General features: G+C 36.3%; 1 protein-coding gene across 7 annotated transcripts in view; it reads right to left on the reverse strand.

The window, feature by feature from the left end:
* LOC125053526 (myotubularin-related protein 4) overlaps positions 1–21,401 on the reverse strand; it is a 49,875-nt gene that overhangs the window by 4,813 nt on the left and 23,661 nt on the right. For 5 of the 7 annotated variants that reach the window (XM_047654899.1, XM_047654901.1, XM_047654903.1 and 2 more), the window contains exons 2-10: positions 13,345–13,646; positions 4,867–5,046; positions 4,161–4,333; positions 1,343–1,541; positions 1,097–1,236; positions 836–1,013; positions 554–747; positions 273–465; positions 15–200 (exon numbers count right to left, since the gene is read on the reverse strand). In XM_047654899.1, coding sequence (XP_047510855.1) covers positions 15–200; positions 273–465; positions 554–747; positions 836–1,013; positions 1,097–1,236; positions 1,343–1,541; positions 4,161–4,333; positions 4,867–5,046; positions 13,345–13,488 — 1,587 coding nt within the window. In that variant the 5' untranslated portion in view covers positions 13,489–13,646. Of the gene's footprint in view, positions 1–14; positions 201–272; positions 466–553; positions 748–835; positions 1,014–1,096; positions 1,237–1,342; positions 1,542–4,160; positions 4,334–4,866; positions 5,047–5,809; positions 5,977–13,344; positions 13,647–21,401 lie in introns of those variants that run through there. The other 2 variants (XM_047654902.1, XM_047654904.1) reach the window with 2 other exon arrangements.

Here is a 21,401-nt window from a genome sequence, read left to right on the forward strand (position 1 = left end):
AGGGAAATACCCACGAGATAGGCCTCGTTGAACTGAAAGGCGACGGGAAACTGCGACATGAGTTGGTAGACGAGATGCAGCCATTGGACGAAGACGGGAGATCTCTCGTTGGGGTCCTCTCCGCCGACTTGGTGCCCGCATCGTTCGGCGAACTTGTGGCCGTAGTCCAGCCACTCCCGTTCGACGAGGGTGCGGAACCCCTACGAAGGTCACGATTTAAAAATGAAAATCGGCGCGATCCGGTCGGGACACGAAGAACGCGGATAGAGTACCTCCAGGGTGCGGTAATAGGGGTCCAGGAGCAGCTCGGCCAGGGCCACGAGCTGCGGCGTGCGGTCCCAGCCGTCCGAGCAGTGGACGAGAACGGGCTGTCCGTCGGCCGCCGCTCGGGCCACCGTGCACGCCGCTCGCAGCAGCCCCGACAGGTACTGCAGCCACAGGGTGCGCTCCAGAGCGCTGTGCCAGCTGGAATATCATGGTCGTATTCGTTCTCGATTCGGACAGAAACGGCCATACGCGGCCGGGTGCGTCGGGAAAAGGAGAGAAAACTCACTTGGGCTGATCGTTGTCCGCGATGAGGTCCCTCATCTGCTGGAAACTCTTGCGCACGTGGTGTATGTTGGGGAGGCTCATGAACTGAATGTCGGCCAGAGGGTAGTACTGGGCGCACTCGCAGCCTCCGCCCCGAGCCCGGTTCGTCACCGCGGACGTGAACGACCGCGCGTCCACTATTAGCAGTCTTCGGGGCTGGAACGAAAACACGCCATGGAACATCGCCGACGGTAGCCGATCGCGCATCCGCCGCATCCTGTGCGTTTGGAACACCCCCGAATACCTTTTTGGGAGTAGTGCGATCCGCATCGCAGGCGCCGACGAAGGCGGCCAGGAGGCCTTCGTCGTCCCCGGAGCGCCATCCGAACCAACCCACCTCGGGCTGCGAAGAGCGAGCGATCACGGCCCCCGTCTTCCTGTGACGCCACACCACGGCGGGAATGCGTCGCATCGTGCGGAACCTGCGGAGGAGCGACTGCAGGGTTAGGGCGCGGTCCACCCGGCTTCGTAAGTGGCAAATTAAAGCGAGGAAGGGAAGGGTCACCTGGCCACGGCCTCGAGCTGCTCGTCTCCGATGGAAGCGGGCACGATGAGCAGCGGAGGGTAGGAGGGGCAGAGTTTGTACTCCGCGTTGACGGCGGACACGCGCCACGGACCCTTCGTCGTGAATCCTAATCGCTCCAACTGCGAACGCAAACCTTCATTATGAATTATGAGAGCTGACGGAGGTATCTTTTAATTATTATTTTTTCCTCGTAAATGGGAACAGACGAGCGGAATAGATGTTTACCTCGCAGCCGAACCAATGTCTCTGATGGGGCGCTTGGGAGGCGTTCAGTAACGCTCTGTGCACGGAGGAAGGCGGCTGCTCTTTCGCCCAGGCGGCGTAGGAAGCCGCGAAGATATCCTGCAGAGAAGTGATGGGGGCCAGGGATGTGCTCAGGCGCCTCCACCATTCTAGACATTGTTCACTCGCGTTGAAGGTACATCTAAAACAATATTTTATTTTAAATTACATTTATTCACTACACGTAACAACTATTGAGAGATAAAAATATTTCGAATGTAATGAGTGCTAATCGGGCGTTAGTAATGCTGTGTGCTAAGTTGCAGTTGAGCCAATAGGTAAACATCGGCCTGCAGAGGAAATATATTTGAACAACACACTTTCGGTCATAAATATTTGTGTCCCCGAGTACTAATGAGACGGCCGTTTGCTCGGCTCGGCTCGAGTAACGGACCCGGAATCTATGATATATTTCATTAATGTCGTTACTAAAACCGTAACATTGATATATCGGGTTACTAGGTCACATTTATCGGCAAAGATGGCGAATATGAAATAACTATTTGTTATCAGTTTGTTGAGGAAATTCTACAATACTTCTTTATTTATTGTGAGCCTATCAGTCAGTAGCCCCATTCGGGCGAATGTTATCACTATCCGCTGGAAGCGTACATTTAGAACAATTATTGTAATTGTTTCGGCACGTGTTACATTCATTATTATTGAAGTTATACTTCTTTAGGCGCGTTATGAAAATTTGATGAGAGTGAAATTTTACGATGCGCGCGCACCTATGACACAAAATTCGGAGTGTGATTATAGCGTGCGCAATCTACAAAAGAAATAGAATATAAGCTAACTTCACGCATATTCTATTTCTTAGCTTAGCAGCTTAACAAGAATTTTGAATATCCATGACAATTGACATCTGACATTGACATTTACCTTTTAAACAAATATAGGAGTTTGAATTATTGTTTAAAATAAAAGATTATCTATGTATCTAGTTATTTTCATTATACAAGTGCGAATTTTATATGTGCGTCTGAATTCTAATCAGAAGTGATTTAAATTTAATATCTAAATCAAAACTAATTAATATGATAAAATATTTGTGAAAAAACTGTGCCAACCTTCCTGAGTGCTTCAATACAATTGAGGTTAACTATCCGTAGGTATTATCGAGTATTATTGTTGATTAAAACTGAAACATGAACCATTATTCATTGCTTATGTTTATTGCGTTTGTTACAGCAACGTTTTAGAAATATTCTATATATCAATAATTGAGAACAAAGATTTAAGCACGAATACTAATAAGGAGAAAATGAAGGCTTGGAGCGATATAACAGAGAAGTAAACATTTTAATAAGTACCTGCATCTCAAAAAAATGACCACATTATTTAATCAAAACATGTAATTTTTCAGATTTAATCTAGCAAATATAAGGACAAGAGACAAAAAACAATTGATGAATCAGTGGAAGTGCACTAAATTGAATACAAAAAAAGAGTTGTCACCTTATCGCCGTGAAACATCTAAAACTGGAGGTGGAACAAAGCCACCATCACCTTCTCGAGACACAATGGATATGGCAGAGATGATACCGCAACGGTTTGAAGTAGATTTCAATGAATTTGATTGTGATGGTGTCGAGGTAGGAATGTTAATTATAAATATGATGTATGGTGATGTTCAAGGTTCAACCTTTCAAGCATAGGCATATGCTCACAACAGTACTTTATTCCCCTACAGGTAGTTAGAGATATTGTAATACCTCAAAACATCCATGTTGCACTTGTAGTACCGAAACTCTGTCCAGCCAGAAGTGAGCCCATTCCCACTTATAATGGACAGTGGGTATAATACACCTTAATACCTGAGTGCGAACCACTCACCATGATACTTAAATTAATAGATGTTATTTATATATTTCAGGATATTACAAATAAAATCATTTTGGAAACAATTGATATCCCAAAAGCAAATAAAGCCAACAATGACAAGGTAATAAATCAGTTTTGACATAACTTGAATACTAAAAAAGCCAAACAAAGGTGTGCACAACAGTGACAACATAACTTAACAATTTCATTATTTTGTAGGATTAAAGAAAGGTTAAAGAAAATCATGTCGAACTGAACAACAAGAATCCCCAAACAACTCCAAAGAAACCTACAAGGAAGACACCGGTATTATATTTAAATTATCTCTATCTCTAAATAGAATAAAAGAAAGTTGCTATCCAGGTCTGTAGCATGTGCTACAAATTATATTATTAACACATTTATATAATTATATTAATATAAATGTGTTAAAAAATTTATAATATGAATTATAAAAAAATTTAAGTTTTGCATGGACAGAGCTTAAATTAATATTCTCTTATTTGTTGCAGAAAGCAAGTAGTAGTTTTAGTTTTGGAGAAGCCTCGTAGATGCACAACCAAGTAATGATTAATTTAAAATTACAAACCGAAATTCTGATGAAGACAGTCACTTAAAAATAAATAGTATAATGAAATAAAAATGTTTTAAAGATAAATAGTGTTTTATTTGTTTAATGTAAGAGAATAATAATAAATATTTATTTAATTAATTTTTCAAATGTAAACTGAACTTTATTGACTTTAATGACTCCTTTTCCAGTCTTTGATTATTTAATTGTAATTAATTATTTGCATGCAATCAAAAACTATTTTTAATAATGCCAAAGAAGTATAACTTCTTACGCGCGTACATAAGTACACGCACCCTTTTTTAATACTATTAAACGATAGCGAGTCATAAACGACTCGGATATGGCAGACTCAATACTCACTTGAGCTGTCTTCCATGTTTGCACAAAATGATTAGCGTGATCAGATCCCGGATCTCGACCACGTCGATGAGCCTCAGAGGCACCGAGATGCCGGAGCCGCCGCGGCGACGCGTGTGTAGGTGAAGCCGGTAGTTGGACATCGCGATCGTGCCATCTGATGTACGTCCCACCCACTGAAAGTACACGATTTATTATCGCCTGGTACTTCTTAAAATAATGTTTACTTTTACAAACACCGACAAGTGCACATTTTATATGTAATAATTCCATATTGTATTGGAATGGATTCTGGTTACAATTTGGACAGTTTTAGTAAATTAACTTGGATATTACGTAAATGTTCGTGCGCTAAATAGGATAATTATTCAAAACCTTTACCGCGTTTGTGCGTATACACAATGCACTATTAACTTAGCTTTCAAATAATTCTAAAACATTAACATTTAAATAAGACATTAGCCACGTAAATTTATAATTTATTTTTTATTTTTTAGGATTTCCCTACTTTAGAAGAACATGAACATTTTCGTAAATACCAAAACTGCCTAGCGAAAATCGTAATAAAATATAATTTTAACATCGGTATTGTCTGTATACACAATTAATAAGGCTTGTCTTATCTGTGTATTTGTTATGATTACATCGAAGTATTTGTTATTTGGAAATGACAAAGTATGTTACGTATGTGAACGTTTTGATAACGTACCTGAACAAACTCGCCACATATTGGCGCAAGCGCAGGCTCTAGGCCGGGCTCGTCGTAATGCGTGCGCGTGCGCGGGTACAAGTCAGCAGCGCGTACACGATGCGGCGGCGGCTCGGGCGGCGCACCACGCCGCTCACGGTCCCGCTCGCTCATGTCGCACGTCGCCGTTAGCGTCGATACCTGTAATCAAATTTTTGCATTTTAATGTCATAAATATCGTTGTTTATTTATTTCGTAATCATACAGCTAACATAAATTACATACAACAAAAAACAATTGAACTAAATTTTTATGAAAGGAAATCTTTGATTTATACGTAATACCTAATTCGGCTGTTCTGTGTGATGTTGTGAAAGTGAGGGTAGGTACCTACGGGAGGGTTTGTATGTGGGGTGTGCTCTTGATGCAGGTGATTTAGCGTAATGGATATTCTTAATAATCTTAACAATAATTTATTAACAATACCTTGTGTTATTACAATGCGGTTGAATAAGTTTTGCTTCTTGCTTATTATTATCACAAAATATAATTATAGAGGCAAATAACAAAAACTTCTGTCAGTGGCGCTACAACCTCTAGGTCTTGACCTCAGATTTCTGAATCTGTTTCATGATCATTTTAAATCTAATAGGCAAGTAGGTGATCAGCCTCCAGTGCCTGACATACGCCGCCGTCGACTTTTTGCGTTTAACACATGTCGGTTTCCTCACGATGTTTTCCTTCACCGTTCGAGCAAACGTTAAATGCGCACAAAGAAAGAAAGTCCATTGGTGCACAGCCGGGCATCGAACCTATGACCTCAGGTATAAGAGTCGCACGCTGAAGCCACTAGGCCAACACTGCTCTACAACAAAAACTTCTATAGTTTTTTTAATTTGCATTATAAGGATTCCATCGTAATCTTTTAAACCTTATCTTATAGTTTTATATATTACAAAAGGACCTTAGTAAAGAAAACACGCAAATTTTTGCGCTCCATTTTAAGCACAACACGCAAATCACAATCGTCAATCATTAACAGCCGCAGGAGGGCATTCAACTAATTTTGGAAGCACACAACAAATACTGAACACAAAGAGTCTTGCGCGACTTCAAGTTATACTTCAACTGATATTGCACACCGAAATAGTTCAAGATATCGCGACAGAGAGAAAACACTACCTTTCTCTGTTTGTACAAAGTCCGTTCTTTGGAAGGCAATCGATAAATACACTGCACTTGACATAATTAAAAGAAAAATAAACAAGCATTGCGTTACGTTTTAACATAATTTGACAACAGCCCTGCGATTCTGTAACTCACTTCACGAACTCACACAGGGGTTTTCGCATCGGCGGTCTCTCTCAAATCAGTCGTGAAGCAGTCATTTTATGATTTGGCATTCTGATAAACAATAAAGTACAAGCTCCCACCTTTTCAGAATGCCAAATCATAAAATGACTGCTTCACGACTGATTTGAGAGAGACCGCCGATGCGAAAACCGCTGTGTGAGTGCGTGAAGTGAGTTACAGAATCGCAGGGCAGCACTCCATGTGGCGTGGGACGTGATTAGAGCAATGGTCAACGATGTTGGAACTTGCTAAATAATACTTGTAATCAAACAGAAATGTATTTCTTTAAGAAACCTAACATACATCTGCGTAGGAGTGGATGTAAGGTTTAAACATTGTTAATGGTGGGTTTATTAGCCGGCTTACGTTTTGCGATTACCATATAAGTAGCCTGTGAAAATGATTCATTTGGAAACAAAGAATAAACTCCCAAGAGGAATTTTCTCACGGTGTAATGTGGAAGTTGAAACATGCCAGTTATTACATATACATTATACATATTATAAAATATAAAAGAATTAAATATTTATATATAACCAAAATATTGTTAGTTTTATACTAATACCTTAGTTATTTTATACATAAGTATAACTTTTAACGTATATATTACAGAGATCTTAATAGGTAATACGCCGTCATCGCCGATCTTTCCCGCTAAAACCGGCTCTGACATCTTTGTATAAAATCTAGTTCAGTTAAGGCTCATCCCTACAAACAAAGAGCAGCATGCGTTCATTCATAGACTTCCCACAAACAAAAGTAAAACCACCGATAAATGTGACTCACTCCTCCCACGGACTGTTACTGAAATCTGCTTGCTCATTGCCGGTGCCGAGACTAAGAAAGGAATCGGTGGGATATAAAACTAACATCAATCGTTAACATTGTATTATCATGTTACATACAAAAAAATTAACATCTCGAAATAGTTTTTTACCTGTCGGAAATGTGTTTTGCAAATAGCTGTAATATGTTGGCTTTATATTTTTTATAGAACAGGGGGCAAAGACAGGAGGCTCATCTGATGTTTAACGCTGCCCATAGACACGCACTGCCTTATCAAAATATAAACGTGTCTTATATCTTGCTCCTCAACATAATGCTGAGCCAGGGCCAATTCTAACCACAGCACACACGCATTACACACTTGAAACGAACGGAAAGGGAAAACATTATTTTTGATATCTCTCTTCCATTTTTATTCCTTTGATTATTGTTATTATGTGTGTGTGTTTTGTTAGTAATAAATGTTGTCTATGTCTTATATTATACGTAAATAATAGTTTTAAAATATAGTTGAGTCTATAAGATGAAATACACCATCTGTGTATCGACTGCTTAAATATTGAGATCATTATACAAATGAACAACACAAAAGGGAAACATCAACGATCTATTTATAACCATCAAAGACTGACTTTCTACCCTAACCAACGTAACATTCCGACGCAGTGACGCAACAAGGCGCCGGCGCATACTACATAACTACCACCGTAACTATCGTACAATTTTATAATCATTATTCTCTGAATCATTCACTGGGGCCATATTTGTTTATAATCAAACACTTGAAGCTTGATCACAGGAGTTACGAAAACTTGTTTGAGTTTACGTCACGCACACAAAAACTTATATACGTTGATTTGTATCACAAAAAAAACAGGTTTCATTTAAACATATTTTAGATTTAAGTACGTTTCCGAATTTGCAAATAATGCTTTTAGGCAAAAAAATAGTGACCACAAGACGTGATTTATCTGAAAGTCATTCGCCGCACATCCATTACGACAAAGCCTTACAAAGGCCAGTGGGCGGCGCCGCCCACCGGCACCGGCGCATTCACCCGAAGTACGAGCCAAAAAAGGCTTCCAGTTAAAGGCTATACGTGACTCAAACGGGAGTAGGCTTTCTTCAACACGAGACATTTAAAATGAGCAGCATCGTTTATATTCAGTTCTTTTTCCTTTCCGGAAGTTATTTTTAATAATTTATACTTTCCTTAACCGACATAGTATAGACTATATAGACGAGATTGGCTGTGTTTTACGAGTGCCATTACCTGTTATCTACTTCCCGGTGCACAATTTACCTTGAAAGCGTTTCATGTTTATTACTTATCTCCTTTAAAGAATCGATAGGAATAATAATCACTTGAGTCAACATTATTGAGATTTCATAATAAAGTCTGTCTAATAAACATATGAACCAAAGTTCACACCTCCGCTATAATTAGAATTATCGTCAGCGCGAATGGTCCGAAAATAAACCGACTCAATAATTTCGACACAAGTTCTAATATACTTGTAAGAGCTAAACTATTTATTTGTTCGGTTGCGTTAAACAGTGTGAGATCATTAACCTTTTAACTATTTTGTGTCCATAAAAAGCGGCCCGAGGTGCTTGGAGCGTTCTAGAATATGTTAACATTTAGTCGACAGTTAATTTATATTAATAGTGGCAGAGACAAAAACTGTAAGTTATGTGTAGAACGCATTTTACCTATTAGGCATGTAGTATATTTTCTACAGGTGTCATTGTCCACTATTTTTTAAGCTGAAGTATTCAGTTTTGCATCAGCCTTGCGATTCTGTAACTCACTTTTCGAACTCACACAGCGGTTTTCGCATCAGCGGTCGCTCTCAAATCAGTCATGAAGCAGTCATTTTATGATTTGGCATTCTGAAAAGGTGGGAGCTTGTAGTTCATTGTTTATGTGTGAGTTACAGAATCGCAGGGCAGATCTCTCGGAGTTAGTGTTCAGATTTCGATGTATCAAGTGTACGGATGTATTTGTCATTTAAACTGTATCCGCTGAGGGGGCTCAGACAACTTGATGAGTAGTCCAATGGTCATATTATATTTTGTTATCGCCGAAGAAGCTCTTCGAACCAATAAAGCTTTTGTATTTATAAAGAATCTGAAAATTAGCCATCAACTTAACAAATAAGAAACTACCTTCACGTTAGGTGGATTTATATAAAATTTTCCATAAGCAAGATTAAGTTAAATTAATCAATAAGGATTCTTTCCTATTTGCCTTTGTATATATTTGTATTGGTTCAGATTCATGACAATTGATCTCACCCAGTCGTCTAGACGAGCCAGATGTTATAAACACGTCAATCAGTATACGCCCATTATTTTATATTTCAGATCCCGCAAGCTTATTCTGTATTAGTATAATATAGTAGTACTGGCTACTTTGACCTGAAAAAAAAGTTACTTGTAAACGTTTGGTGCCGAGGTCGGTTACTTAAATTTCTTAAATCTGGCAAGACGGTTACGGCAGATGACTATTGTCAGCAACTGCAAACCATGATGGAAAAGCTAGTTGCTAAACAACCAAGGCTGGTCAATTGCTCTAGGCCACTGCTGCTTCACGATAACGCTAGACCACACACTGCACAACAGACTGCTACCAAATTAGAGCTTCAATTGGCATATCTAAGACATCCACCGTACTCCCCGGACCTTGCCCCAACAGATTACCATTTTTTTTCTAAATTTAGATAAAACCTCTTGCAAGGTAAAAAATACAACTCTGATGGGGCAGTCGAAACCGCCTTCAAAGATTTGTATATATAAAAATGGTACATACATTAATTAAATAAATTCTAATAAAAAAATCTACACAATTTCATATGCAAGGACCTAATATTGGAAAGGATGAGCCACAATATTAATATTATTTTATCGAACAATAAGCGTGTATCAACACAACTGATTCATATCTCGAAATCTAATCGCGTTTCGCGTTACAAGACAAGCGTAGTACCAACGTAGTACATATTGTGAAGCAACGTCACAGTAGTGGGGGCCGCGATGTACTCGCAAGGACGCAACGTGTCGGCTGTCGGTTGGGCAAGCACGGAAGCGGGCCGGGCGAGCCCTCAATGGCGTAACGTGCTTTGAGAACTTTTCTATACCTTAAAATGTGTGCCAAAGGGTTTCCCGTCCCGGATGTTTGGGTTTGGTGCAAACTATTCAACTGTCAATTGTTATTCACACAATAGTGCTTAACTTTCAACATGTTTTGTTGACACAGTTCCAGGCTGCACCAAGTTGAATTGCGTGTTTTTATTCGTGTGTTGCGTTTGCGTGTTTTGATTACAGAACAGTCTGAATATTTACTTCTCAACTAAAACTAAGTTTAAAAAGTACATTTTATATGTCTATCAGATTGCCAAGTAAATATCGGTTATAAGGTTCATAGAATTGTTTTGATGAAAGTGAATTGAGGTCGCCAACAATGTCATAACATCCGCGTTTCGAGGCTTTTTAGGCTAAGGACAGCATGGACAATGGACATGTCAGGGGTATAACAAGTGTATGCCAAGTTTTATTAAGGTCATTACTAAATTTAAATTAAGTAACGGCTAAGGTAAACATATTTATAGCGACGTCTGTCAAGATCTAGTGAAAATACGTGTTAACAAATAAATCGCATTACGTGAGAAAGTATTTAGGCGCCATTTTTAACCTAAAGAAGTCTAATAACAATTATTATACTCATCGTAAACAATAGTATACGGGTATTAATGAGCAATATTCTCAATGGCAGAGCGTCGTGCAATTCATTCTGTATTCTATCCATTCGTAATAGAGTTGTAAATCAAATAGCAGAAGCGATGTCGTGTCGAGCATCTGGCGCAACGCTTTTATACTCCACGGAGTTGAGTCACGGGATTTCTACAAACAGAATTGATTGAAGGCCACTTTAAGCACAAATATTCATCGTAAATCAGAATGTTTGGGTTTTTTGACCGTGGGAAACCTTAACAAGCAAATCTATGACATACTCGGCTCCACTTTAATTTACAATATTTAAATAAATATTTATCGAAACAGCTGAGCCGATATAAACGACCTCGTTACATAATTAACGTTTTTATTCTTGTGAAGCAAAGCCATTTAGCATAATAAATGTAAAGGTTCTTCAGAAATGACAGTTCTGCTGAAGGACCTATCCGGTCGCCAAACTCCAAAAAAGTACATTGTTTCTTTCCATTTTTTGTCATCGTTTCTTGAAGTGCCCTACTTCTCTAATGGAAAAAATATATAGTGGAGTTGAGTAGTTTATGTATCTATTTTGAAAGATCAATATATGCTATTAAATAACTTCGCTCAATAGAAAAAAAATCCAAACAGCCAATTTTTGACACTTTAATTCATTTTATGGCGAAAATGTATAAAGAAAATGATTTTGTCATTTACACGATATATTTTATCGCAAGCCAAGTAATCCATTTGCAGAAAAAAATTTGATAAAATTACATTAATTTAATGTTTAAAACTAATTGTTATTACGGACCGGCTGCGGCGCACCCCGCAGTACACCCCGAGGCACTGACACAGCAATTCGTTCAATAGGGCCTTAAAGCACACATTGTACAGTTACTATGAGATGATTAGGAGCAATTTACGAACCATTTGACAAAGAGTGACCACAACAATGACGGGAGCCGGGAGTCATTCAATAACACGTAAACATGCTCAAGCGATGACTCAGTTCACTGGTGCAACAGTGCTCATTGTACTGCATTTGTTACCTAAAATACGACCGTTCCCGTTTCATATGACCGTTAATTAGATATATTATAAATACAGTTATCCCTCCCTATTGTCTCCCATATAACGCGGTATTTGCCCTCTATAATGATTTGACCAAAATAAGTTCTACGTAGCACCTGTTTCAATTGTGTTGTTATATAAATAACTTTATTAAATTCGTGTTCCTAGTTTTTGATTGGTCAACAAAATTTACGAGAATACTCCTACAACGACCTACGATTTCCTATTAAACGAGCTCCGGGTCCATTGCGTTATGGGGGGGGGGGGAACTACATTTGCTATCGTTAAGCATTGGTCATCCACTATGGCGATCGCCAAGAGCAGTTAAATTTATATTAATGTCCTGTATCTCGAAGGATTCAATAACACGAAAGTAATACATCTTCATTTAACCTTTGTCTGTTCTTTGTGCAGCAATCAAACCCGTTTCCAGGTCAATTAGCTTTAATGAATTTATAAGATTTCCTCTGCACATCGTTCAATAATCTCATGAGAAGGTCACGTTCATATTATTTGATTCACTCTCAATTCCTGATATTCGTAAGCCAATTACCAGGTGAATCTCACCCGGCTCTCTGTGTGGTAGAGTGGCTGGTGTGAGTCGAGTTTCACATACCCCTGTCGCTCTTGGTGTAGGGGATGCGTAAGCGCATTTCCACCTTGGTTAAAAAATCTCTACATATATCTTAAATAAAATATATGAAATGAAATCACATAAATGATACAAATTTATTCTTGCCGTATTTAGATGTGTACTAATAAGGAAAGAATTAAAGAAAAATCTTATCTCTTAAAAATTACACAAGGCTAAAGAACGTACCTAGTAGATAAATTCAAAAGTAGCAAGTAATACTAAACATTTTTTGTTAATAGCTGTCGTCGCACGAAACTCTGTAATGGAGGTCGTTTGTAATTTGCAACTAATTACGTAAAATTACATTTACAGGAGAGGCTTTTTAAAAAATAAATCAGTTGCGCTATAACTACTTTATGTATCTGTCTCATGATCATGTGTCATTAAGCCACTAGGCCAACACTGCTCAGAGACTAATTTCACTCAATCTAAATATCTATTTCCAATTCACTCCATTCAACTGATAAGCGGAATAAAAAACAAAACCATATATTTCATCACTGACCTGTATTCTTATCTCTCAAAGTATTTTAATAGTAAATGTATGCTAGTTATGTCATTGGCGTGGTATGCAAGCAGAATTCCATACGTTTTTATCATATTAGTAGGGAATATGCTAAGGGTCTTCACTAACGAAAATTAATGAAATAAGTATGCATTATTTAGTAAAAACATCTACAATGTAAATTTGAAAGGTTCAAAGACAGACAAGGACGCGCTACACGACTCATGAGTGGGTCACGCTGTGCACTATGCAAGGTAAAGATGAGCAAAACCTTCCTTCTTAAATGAAGGTCGTAAAGATTTAGCTTACGAAAAAGATAGACAAAAACAATTTTTACATAAGATTCACGTGTATTCAGAACCAGGTTTGATTCTGGTTTATTAATTCTACGCAGTTGTTGTAATGTCTGCTTCAAAATGGATCTCTCCATTATTACCTCCTTATAGTCCGGCGAAGGCGGTCTCGGGTACTTGGATGCCATTCGGGCCCCGGCTGCACAACCTTGGGCCGCGGGTGGCTCATCCTCGGGGTAATATAAATGCACGAAATCTTCCGTGTCCAGATACGTATTGATCAGCATGCTCCAAGTATATCGGTCACACGGTACACTAAACACTATCACTAAGGGAAGCACGCAATCACATAACGATCCATCTTACGAATATATAAAACGTATATCATAAACAATTGTTACACTTGTGTATAATTACATATCAGTCACACACTTTGTCACATCACCTGTTTCGAGTAGAAATTATTTAGGGAACTTTTGACACTTTATCGATATCCGCCCAATCGACAAAGATTAATAGGAATTACAAACAATATTATATTCTATATTTTTCAATGGTCGACGTTGTTATTGGAAAAATCGTATTGGACATGAGTTTTCTGTTGCCGAGATATAACAGATATTTCTATAGAGCATTATATTTGCCGCTTATGTAAGTTTAAGTACCTAATGATCTAGTCACGTGGCTGACGCGTGAACGATCGCCCTTCCGACATGCGATAACTTCATTGCTTTTCCGTATTTATTGTAAACAATTATACATAGGCTGTAATGGAGTTGCTTCATCTCCGGTCAACGGCCATACGTAATAGTTATTTCAATTATTATGATAGTAAATAAAGCCATTTAATAAATTTATAATCGTTTATTATTGTTATGATCTTTTATTGATGTTTTTAATTTATTCGATGCCGATTATTGCGTAAACGGAAAGGTCTCGATTTATGTAAGTCTTTGTATATTTATTCCCGTTAATAGGGACTGTTAATAAACCAAGATTAGAGTAAATACTCGAGTATAAAAAACCAGTCCACATTCACCACATACTGGTAATTAGATATTCCTGTGCAGAAGCGTAATGCATTGAAATAATAGCATTTGTAATCCGTTGGAATAAAAACAGGTGTGCGGAAATAAAGCGACTGGTCACCCCAGTATTGAAATCGCCCCTTAAAATTATAAACATGTGTGAGCTATGCAAAGTTTGATAATTGAAATACCCTAAATACCTGGGCTTGTGCTATAAATTACAGAGCAGGAGGATATAAAACGTAGACATTGCACATGAATCTCGCCACTCGACGGATGCCCGCTCCAATTTAATGCGTGTCGGCGTTCAAGAATGCGGCCAACGGCGCTTGTACTTCGCGGCTAAATTTCATATTCCCCGAGGTGTGCATTGTCTCTATGACTAAGGAGTTATAGGATTTTGATGTATTATCTAATATATAAAATTCTCGTGTCACAATGTTCGTTCCCATACTCCTTCGAAACGGCTCGCCAAATTCTTATGAATGTTTTTGTGCATATTCAGTAAGTCTGAGAATCGGCTACTATCTATCTTTCAAACCACTAAGTGATAAGGGTGGTCCACCCCTAAACTTTTACTTTTTAGACATTTTTTTTTGTTTTTATTTTTTTATGGTACAGCATACAAAAAATACCCTAACACTTAATTTTCACCCCTCTATGATTAACCCCTATTTTTTATTTCTTAATTAAAAACTGATGACATGAACTCTTGAGGTTTATGTAGAGAAAAATTCACAGAACAACCTATAAAGTTTTCATTCCGGAAAACCGAACAGTCTCTGGAGTAGCATAGCCAAATGTTCCATGTTGGTATGTACTAAACAGGGAGGTTAAGTAAAATCACATTAAGGAGATACGAAGTTCTCGAACGGGGCCAGCTACTAGCTAGTGTTAATAGTAAAATTGACATACTCACAAAACTTACTACTTAACACTAAACGTTGATAATCGCGATCCCCATGAATTAATTGACAAGAGTATGACAAGCACGTCCACTTCATTAAGATTATTAATAACAATAAATTAAATAGTTAAACGTGATACGACATCTCCAATAACAGGACCACAACTTATTCAGTTGCCTTCTATTCAGCGTTCTCATATTTCAGATCTAACCGACATTCTTCTTTAACAACAATGACACGGGAAATTAGTACCTAATACCTTTGAAATAGTGCAATTTTTCGCTAATATGTTTCGAGATATTCGCGCCGTCACTCGGCCTGCGGTTTGTATTACTGAAATACGAGAGCTCCATTTTAGCTTCACATCGCGTTTCAAACGGACAGAAACCTAATACGATCACTTAAAATGGCTATATGTGTATTTTGTTACTAGCTATTATATTAATGTACGAATCGCAAAATTTTAGTATTGTGTTAATATCCTAAGAATTTCATAATAAAGGAAATTAAAATATGAAAAAAAAATGTATAGACAAGATCGAGTTAATATTTACTAAGAATCTCACAGTAAATATACCAAGGCCCAGTGACGTCAAGACATAAAAATCATAACCTTCCTAAACCTTGGAGCTTATAAAAGGTGGCGGATTCAAGTTGCATTGACTTCTGTCTGCGACGGAAGTCTGTCATCACAATTATTCAATATTATATTGATAATTTAAAGATATATATATTTTAAATTATCGTATTCTAATGGGTATCTTCCGAGAAAATCCAGGTCGCACACTAATAAGTACTTAATTAGGGAACGAAACGAAGCACAACTGAGTGGGTAGGTTTAGTGGAACGAGGTCAATATTTCAGAATATTTCAGTGTTCGTGAGAAAAAAACATTAAAATCAGTGGACGGAGGATATTTACACAATTTATTTACAGAGGCGGTTTAACGCAATGGTACGTAAATAGTACGTTGACAGTGACATAGCACTCAAATAAACAACTAAATATGGTAATTTTGCTAATGAATTTACTAATACTAATTAAGTTGATATTAAATATACGCATAGGAAAACATCTAAATAACGGCAGTCTAAACGCTTAACATATTAGTACGGGAGGTAGCAACGTTTTCGAGAAAGAATTTCAGGTCAGCTGATTTTGTGATATGTCTTCCTTCTTGCACTTCCGGTTAGAGTCTGGGCAATCTGGCTGGCGGTAGTGGTTGCGTTCATTAGTGCGCATCCTATCTGTCCAGGTAAAAATCCTGGATTTTAAAAGCATTTTAAGAAGCGTAATTTTTAATTTTTCGTTTTTAAATACGTCTACCTGACATACTTTTTTTATTGCCAGACATTTTTCACGTTGCTAACTATGTGCCAGACGCGATTTTAAGTTTTATTTTTATAAAAATTTCAAAGCATTTTAGAATGTCTGTAATTTTAATATTATGTTATTTAAATATAAGGAAAACTGAAAATGAATTTGCCAGACATTAATTCGGTTGTTAAGTCTTGAATTAAAATGATAAAGTTTTGCAGTATGATGAAGCATTGCATTTTAAGAAGCGTAATTTTTGATTTTTCCTTTTTAAATACGTCTACCTGACATACTTTTTTTATTGCCAGACATTTTTCGCGTTGCTAACTATGTGCCAGACGCGATTTTAAGTTTTATTTTTATGAAAATTTCAAAGCATTTTAGAATGTCTGTAATTTTAATATTATGTTATTTAAATATAAGGAAAACTGAAAATGAATTTGCCAGACATTAATTCGGTTGTTAAGTCTTGAATTAAAATCATAAAGTATTGCAGTATGATGAAGCATTGCATTTTAAGAAGCGTAATTTTTGATTTTTCCTTTTTAAATACGTCTACCTGACATACTTTTTTTATTGCCAGACATTTTTCGCGTTGCTAACTATGTGCCAGACGCGATTTTAAGTTTTATTTTTATAAAAATTTCAAAGCATTTTAGAATGTCTGTAATTTTAATATTATGTTATTTAAATATAAGAAAAACTGAAAATGAATTTGCCAGACATTAATTCGATTGTTAAGTCTTGAATTAAAATGATAAAGTATTGCAGTATGATGAAGCATTGCATTTTAAGAAGCGTAATTTTTGATTTTTCCTTTTTAAATACGTCTACCTGACATACTTTTTTTATTGCCAGACATTTTTCGCGTTGCTAACTATGTGCCAGACGCGATTTTAAGTTTTATTTTTATAAAAATTTCAAAGCATTTTAGAATGTCTGTAATTTTAATATTATGTTATTTAAATATAAGAAAAACTGAAAATGAATTTGCCAGACATTAATTCGATTGTTAAGAGATAGAGATAGAGTTTTAGAAGATAACGAAAGTTCCCAAGAAGATGATATGAATGACACCGACAAAGACAGCGACGATGATGATGATGATTATGAAGATGCCTCTTTTTTGTGACGTCACTATACGCTAAAAAAACTTGAAAACTTAATATTAATTATTCATAACTTACATTTAGTAATTAGGACAATTTAAATAAAGTGTTGATTATTAATTTTAATCAAATTTTATATTCCTTTTTATGCTCGTACTACAAGCATTATACTGCAATACTTTTCATTACTTTTACATTTTAATTCAAGGCTTAACAATCGAATTAATGTCTGGCAAATTCATTTTCAGTTTTCCTTATATTTAAATAACATAATATTAAAATTACAGACATTCTAAAATGCTTTGAAATTTTCATAAAAATAAAACTTAAAATCGCGTCTGGCACATAGTTAGCAACGTGAAAAATGTCTGGCAATAAAAAAAGTATGTCAGGTAGACGTATTTAAAAAGGAAAAATCAAAAATTACGCTTCTTAAAATGCAATGCTTCATCATACTGCAATACTTTATCATTTTAATTCAAGACTTAACAATCGAATTAATGTCTGGCAAATTCATTTTCAGTTTTTCTTATATTTAAATAACATAATATTAAAATTACAGACATTCTAAAATGCTTTGAAATTTTTATAAAAATAAAACTTAAAATCGCGTCTGGCACATAGTTAGCAACGTGAAAAATGTCTGGCAATAAAAAAAGTATGTCAGGTAGACGTATTTAAAAAGGAAAAATCAAAAATTACGCTTCTTAAAATGCAATGCTTCATCATACTGCAATACTTTATCATTTTAATTCAAGACTTAACAATCGAATTAATGTCTGGCAAATTCATTTTCAGTTTTTCTTATATTTAAATAACATAATATTAAAATTACAGACATTCTAAAATGCTTTGAAATTTTTATAAAAATAAAACTTAAAATCGCGTCTGGCACATAGTTAGCAACGTGAAAAATGTCTGGCAATAAAAAAAGTATGTCAGGTAGACGTATTTAAAAAGGAAAAATCAAAAATTACGCTTCTTAAAATGCAATGCTTCATCATACTGCAATACTTTATCATTTTAATTCAAGACTTAACAATCGAATTAATGTCTGGCAAATTCATTTTCAGTTTTTCTTATATTTAAATAACATAATATTAAAATTACAGACATTCTAAAATGCTTTGAAATTTTTATAAAAATAAAACTTAAAATCGCGTCTGGCACATAGTTAGTAACGTGAAAAATGTCTGGCAATAAAAAAAGTATGTCAGGTAGACGTATTTAAAAAGGAAAAATCAAAAATTACGCTTCTTAAAATGCAATGCTTCATCATACTGCAATACTTTATCATTTTAATTCAAGACTTAACAACCGAATTAATGTCTGGCAAATTCATTTTCAGTTTTTCTTATATTTAAATAACATAATATTAAAATTACAGACATTCTAAAATGCTTTGAAATTTTTATAAAAATAAAACTTAAAATCGCGTCTGGCACATAGTTAGCAACGTGAAAAATGTCTGGCAATAAAAAAAGTATGTCAGGTAGACGTATTTAAAAAGGAAAAATCAAAAATTACGCTTCTTAAAATGCAATGCTTCATCATACTGCAATACTTTATCATTTTAATTCAAGACTTAACAACCGAATTAATGTCTGGCAAATTCATTTTCAGTTTTCCTTATATTTAAATAACATAATATTAAAATTACAGACATTCTAAAATGCTTTGAAATTTTCATAAAAATAAAACTTAAAATCGCGTCTGGCACATAGTTAGCAACGTGAAAAATATCTGGCAATAAAAAAAGTATGTCAGGTAGACGTATTTAAAATCGAAAAATTAAAAATTACGCTTCTTAAAATGCTTTTAAAATCCAGGATTTTTACCTGGACAGATAGGATGCGCACTAATGAACGCAACCACTACCGCCAGCCAGATTGCCCAGACTCTAACCGGAAGTGCAAGAAGGAAGACATATCACAAAATCAGCTGACCTAAAATTCTTTTTTTTCAAACGTTGCTACCTCCCGTACTATATAGCAAGATACAGATAAAAGGTGGACTTTAAAGACAACTTCATATATGGAAAGGAACCAGGGGAATAGGGCGCCCTAAAAAAGGGGGGAAAGGACTCCCTAAAAATGAGTGGATAGAAGGTGTAGAAGCGTTTGAAGGAAGGGAATAGAGGAAGAAAGTCATGGATAGAGAGATATTTGGAAAAAGCTGGGGTCTTTACACGTGAAGGGGTTCCGATCAATGGTACTGAAGGAAGTTAGGATAACAAGAAAAAAAAACTGTATAGAACAAATCTAATGTAATATACAATAATAATGTAAAGTCTAATGTACAGTACATTTGTAAAGATTGGAACTAAACGGGCTTTATTATTAATTAACGCTTAACTTTGGCAAATGTTTTTATCATCCTGAAGCTCATACAAAATGCATTTTACTACACATTCCAGACGCAAGCCGACCGTAGGACCGACCAATGGGAAGCCAACACGATGTGTTGCGCACAAAACAAGTATGAGCGATGCATCGTACAAGCGTCGCGTTCCGACCATGACCTTCGCCGGAGCACAATGAAGCAAATATATTAACCCTAAAGCTACTACAGAGATAAAATAAACAAGGATTCTGTCAAATAAAATTGTTATTCGATTAAACGCAAAAAGTGATGGCAACAAGATAGACAAGCGCACATGTCCAAACATAAAAACATGTTCATGAAGACATAAAATTAATATGTATAAAGAGAAATAGGAGTTAACATCGACCCATATATGTCCGTGTTGATAATACTTCCGTGTAACAATCACTGCGAATTAAACGCGCAACTTACACATACTCGAGAAATTATGACAACCATTTGCCTTTTACAAGTGGATTTCTTTATAAGATAATAACAATTATGGGTCAAGGCCCTTCCGAAATCACTATGTATTAGATCAAATTCTCATTGCTAAAGTCGTTTCAACGATTGATACGGACACACATTCTCTGATAACAAGGTCATCGAGATATGTTCGAGGCCACATTTGTTAAACTGCACGCATGTTATTTTTAGACTGAAAAACAAGTGACTGCAACGTTAAATGTAAATACTAAACATACATTAGAATAACATACATCAGATAAAGTAAATGATCATATTTATATTATTTCCTGACTAAATAATTTATTGACTCGTGACATTTCAATGGTCTAACACAGTTAGTAATCGCTACGGTTTTTATTGCCAAAGTAGGAATATATGTGTACAAGAACCGGATTCGTTATATATGATAAACAGCAAGCTGCAGGTCATTTACAAGTTTTAAGTAAGCAGGGGCTTGGCGGATAAGTGTCGCGTATCTTATCGTAATTTGAAAATGTTTATAAACAGTTTACCCAAATAATATTATAGGTCGTTAAAGCAGTTAGCGCAGATATTTGCACCTGTACAGTCAGATTACGCGTTATCAATACGTATAATAAAAATCTAACATCCCACGTGACTACGTAACGCCGGTAACGATTTTCTTGAAACTCAGCTGTAACTATTAGACTTGCGCAGTCAATATAAACTCCACGTGGCTAAGCCCTAAGGAATAGATTAAGTAATTGTTTAACATAATCATACTCTGAAAAGCCTGTGTCAAACGCCTGAAAACCTTTAAATAACATGAGGTTGGTTGAGGAGTGTGGAGGATATATTTCCAAATTAATAAAAATTGTCAAACTATAAATGTTTAATTATGTAAAGTGAGAGTTTCCGCTGAGGACAACTCGAAAGACAAGAATTTCCATTTCAAATAATAAAGATTGACAATTTATGACTTTATTTCCGATTATTTCGGAACTTCTCAATAGATCTGTCAAAGAGGCATGCGCACTAGAGCTTA

Source organism: Pieris napi, chromosome 11 (genome assembly GCF_905475465.1).
Source record: "Pieris napi chromosome 11, ilPieNapi1.2, whole genome shotgun sequence".
NCBI classification, from domain to species: domain Eukaryota; kingdom Metazoa; phylum Arthropoda; class Insecta; order Lepidoptera; family Pieridae; genus Pieris; species Pieris napi.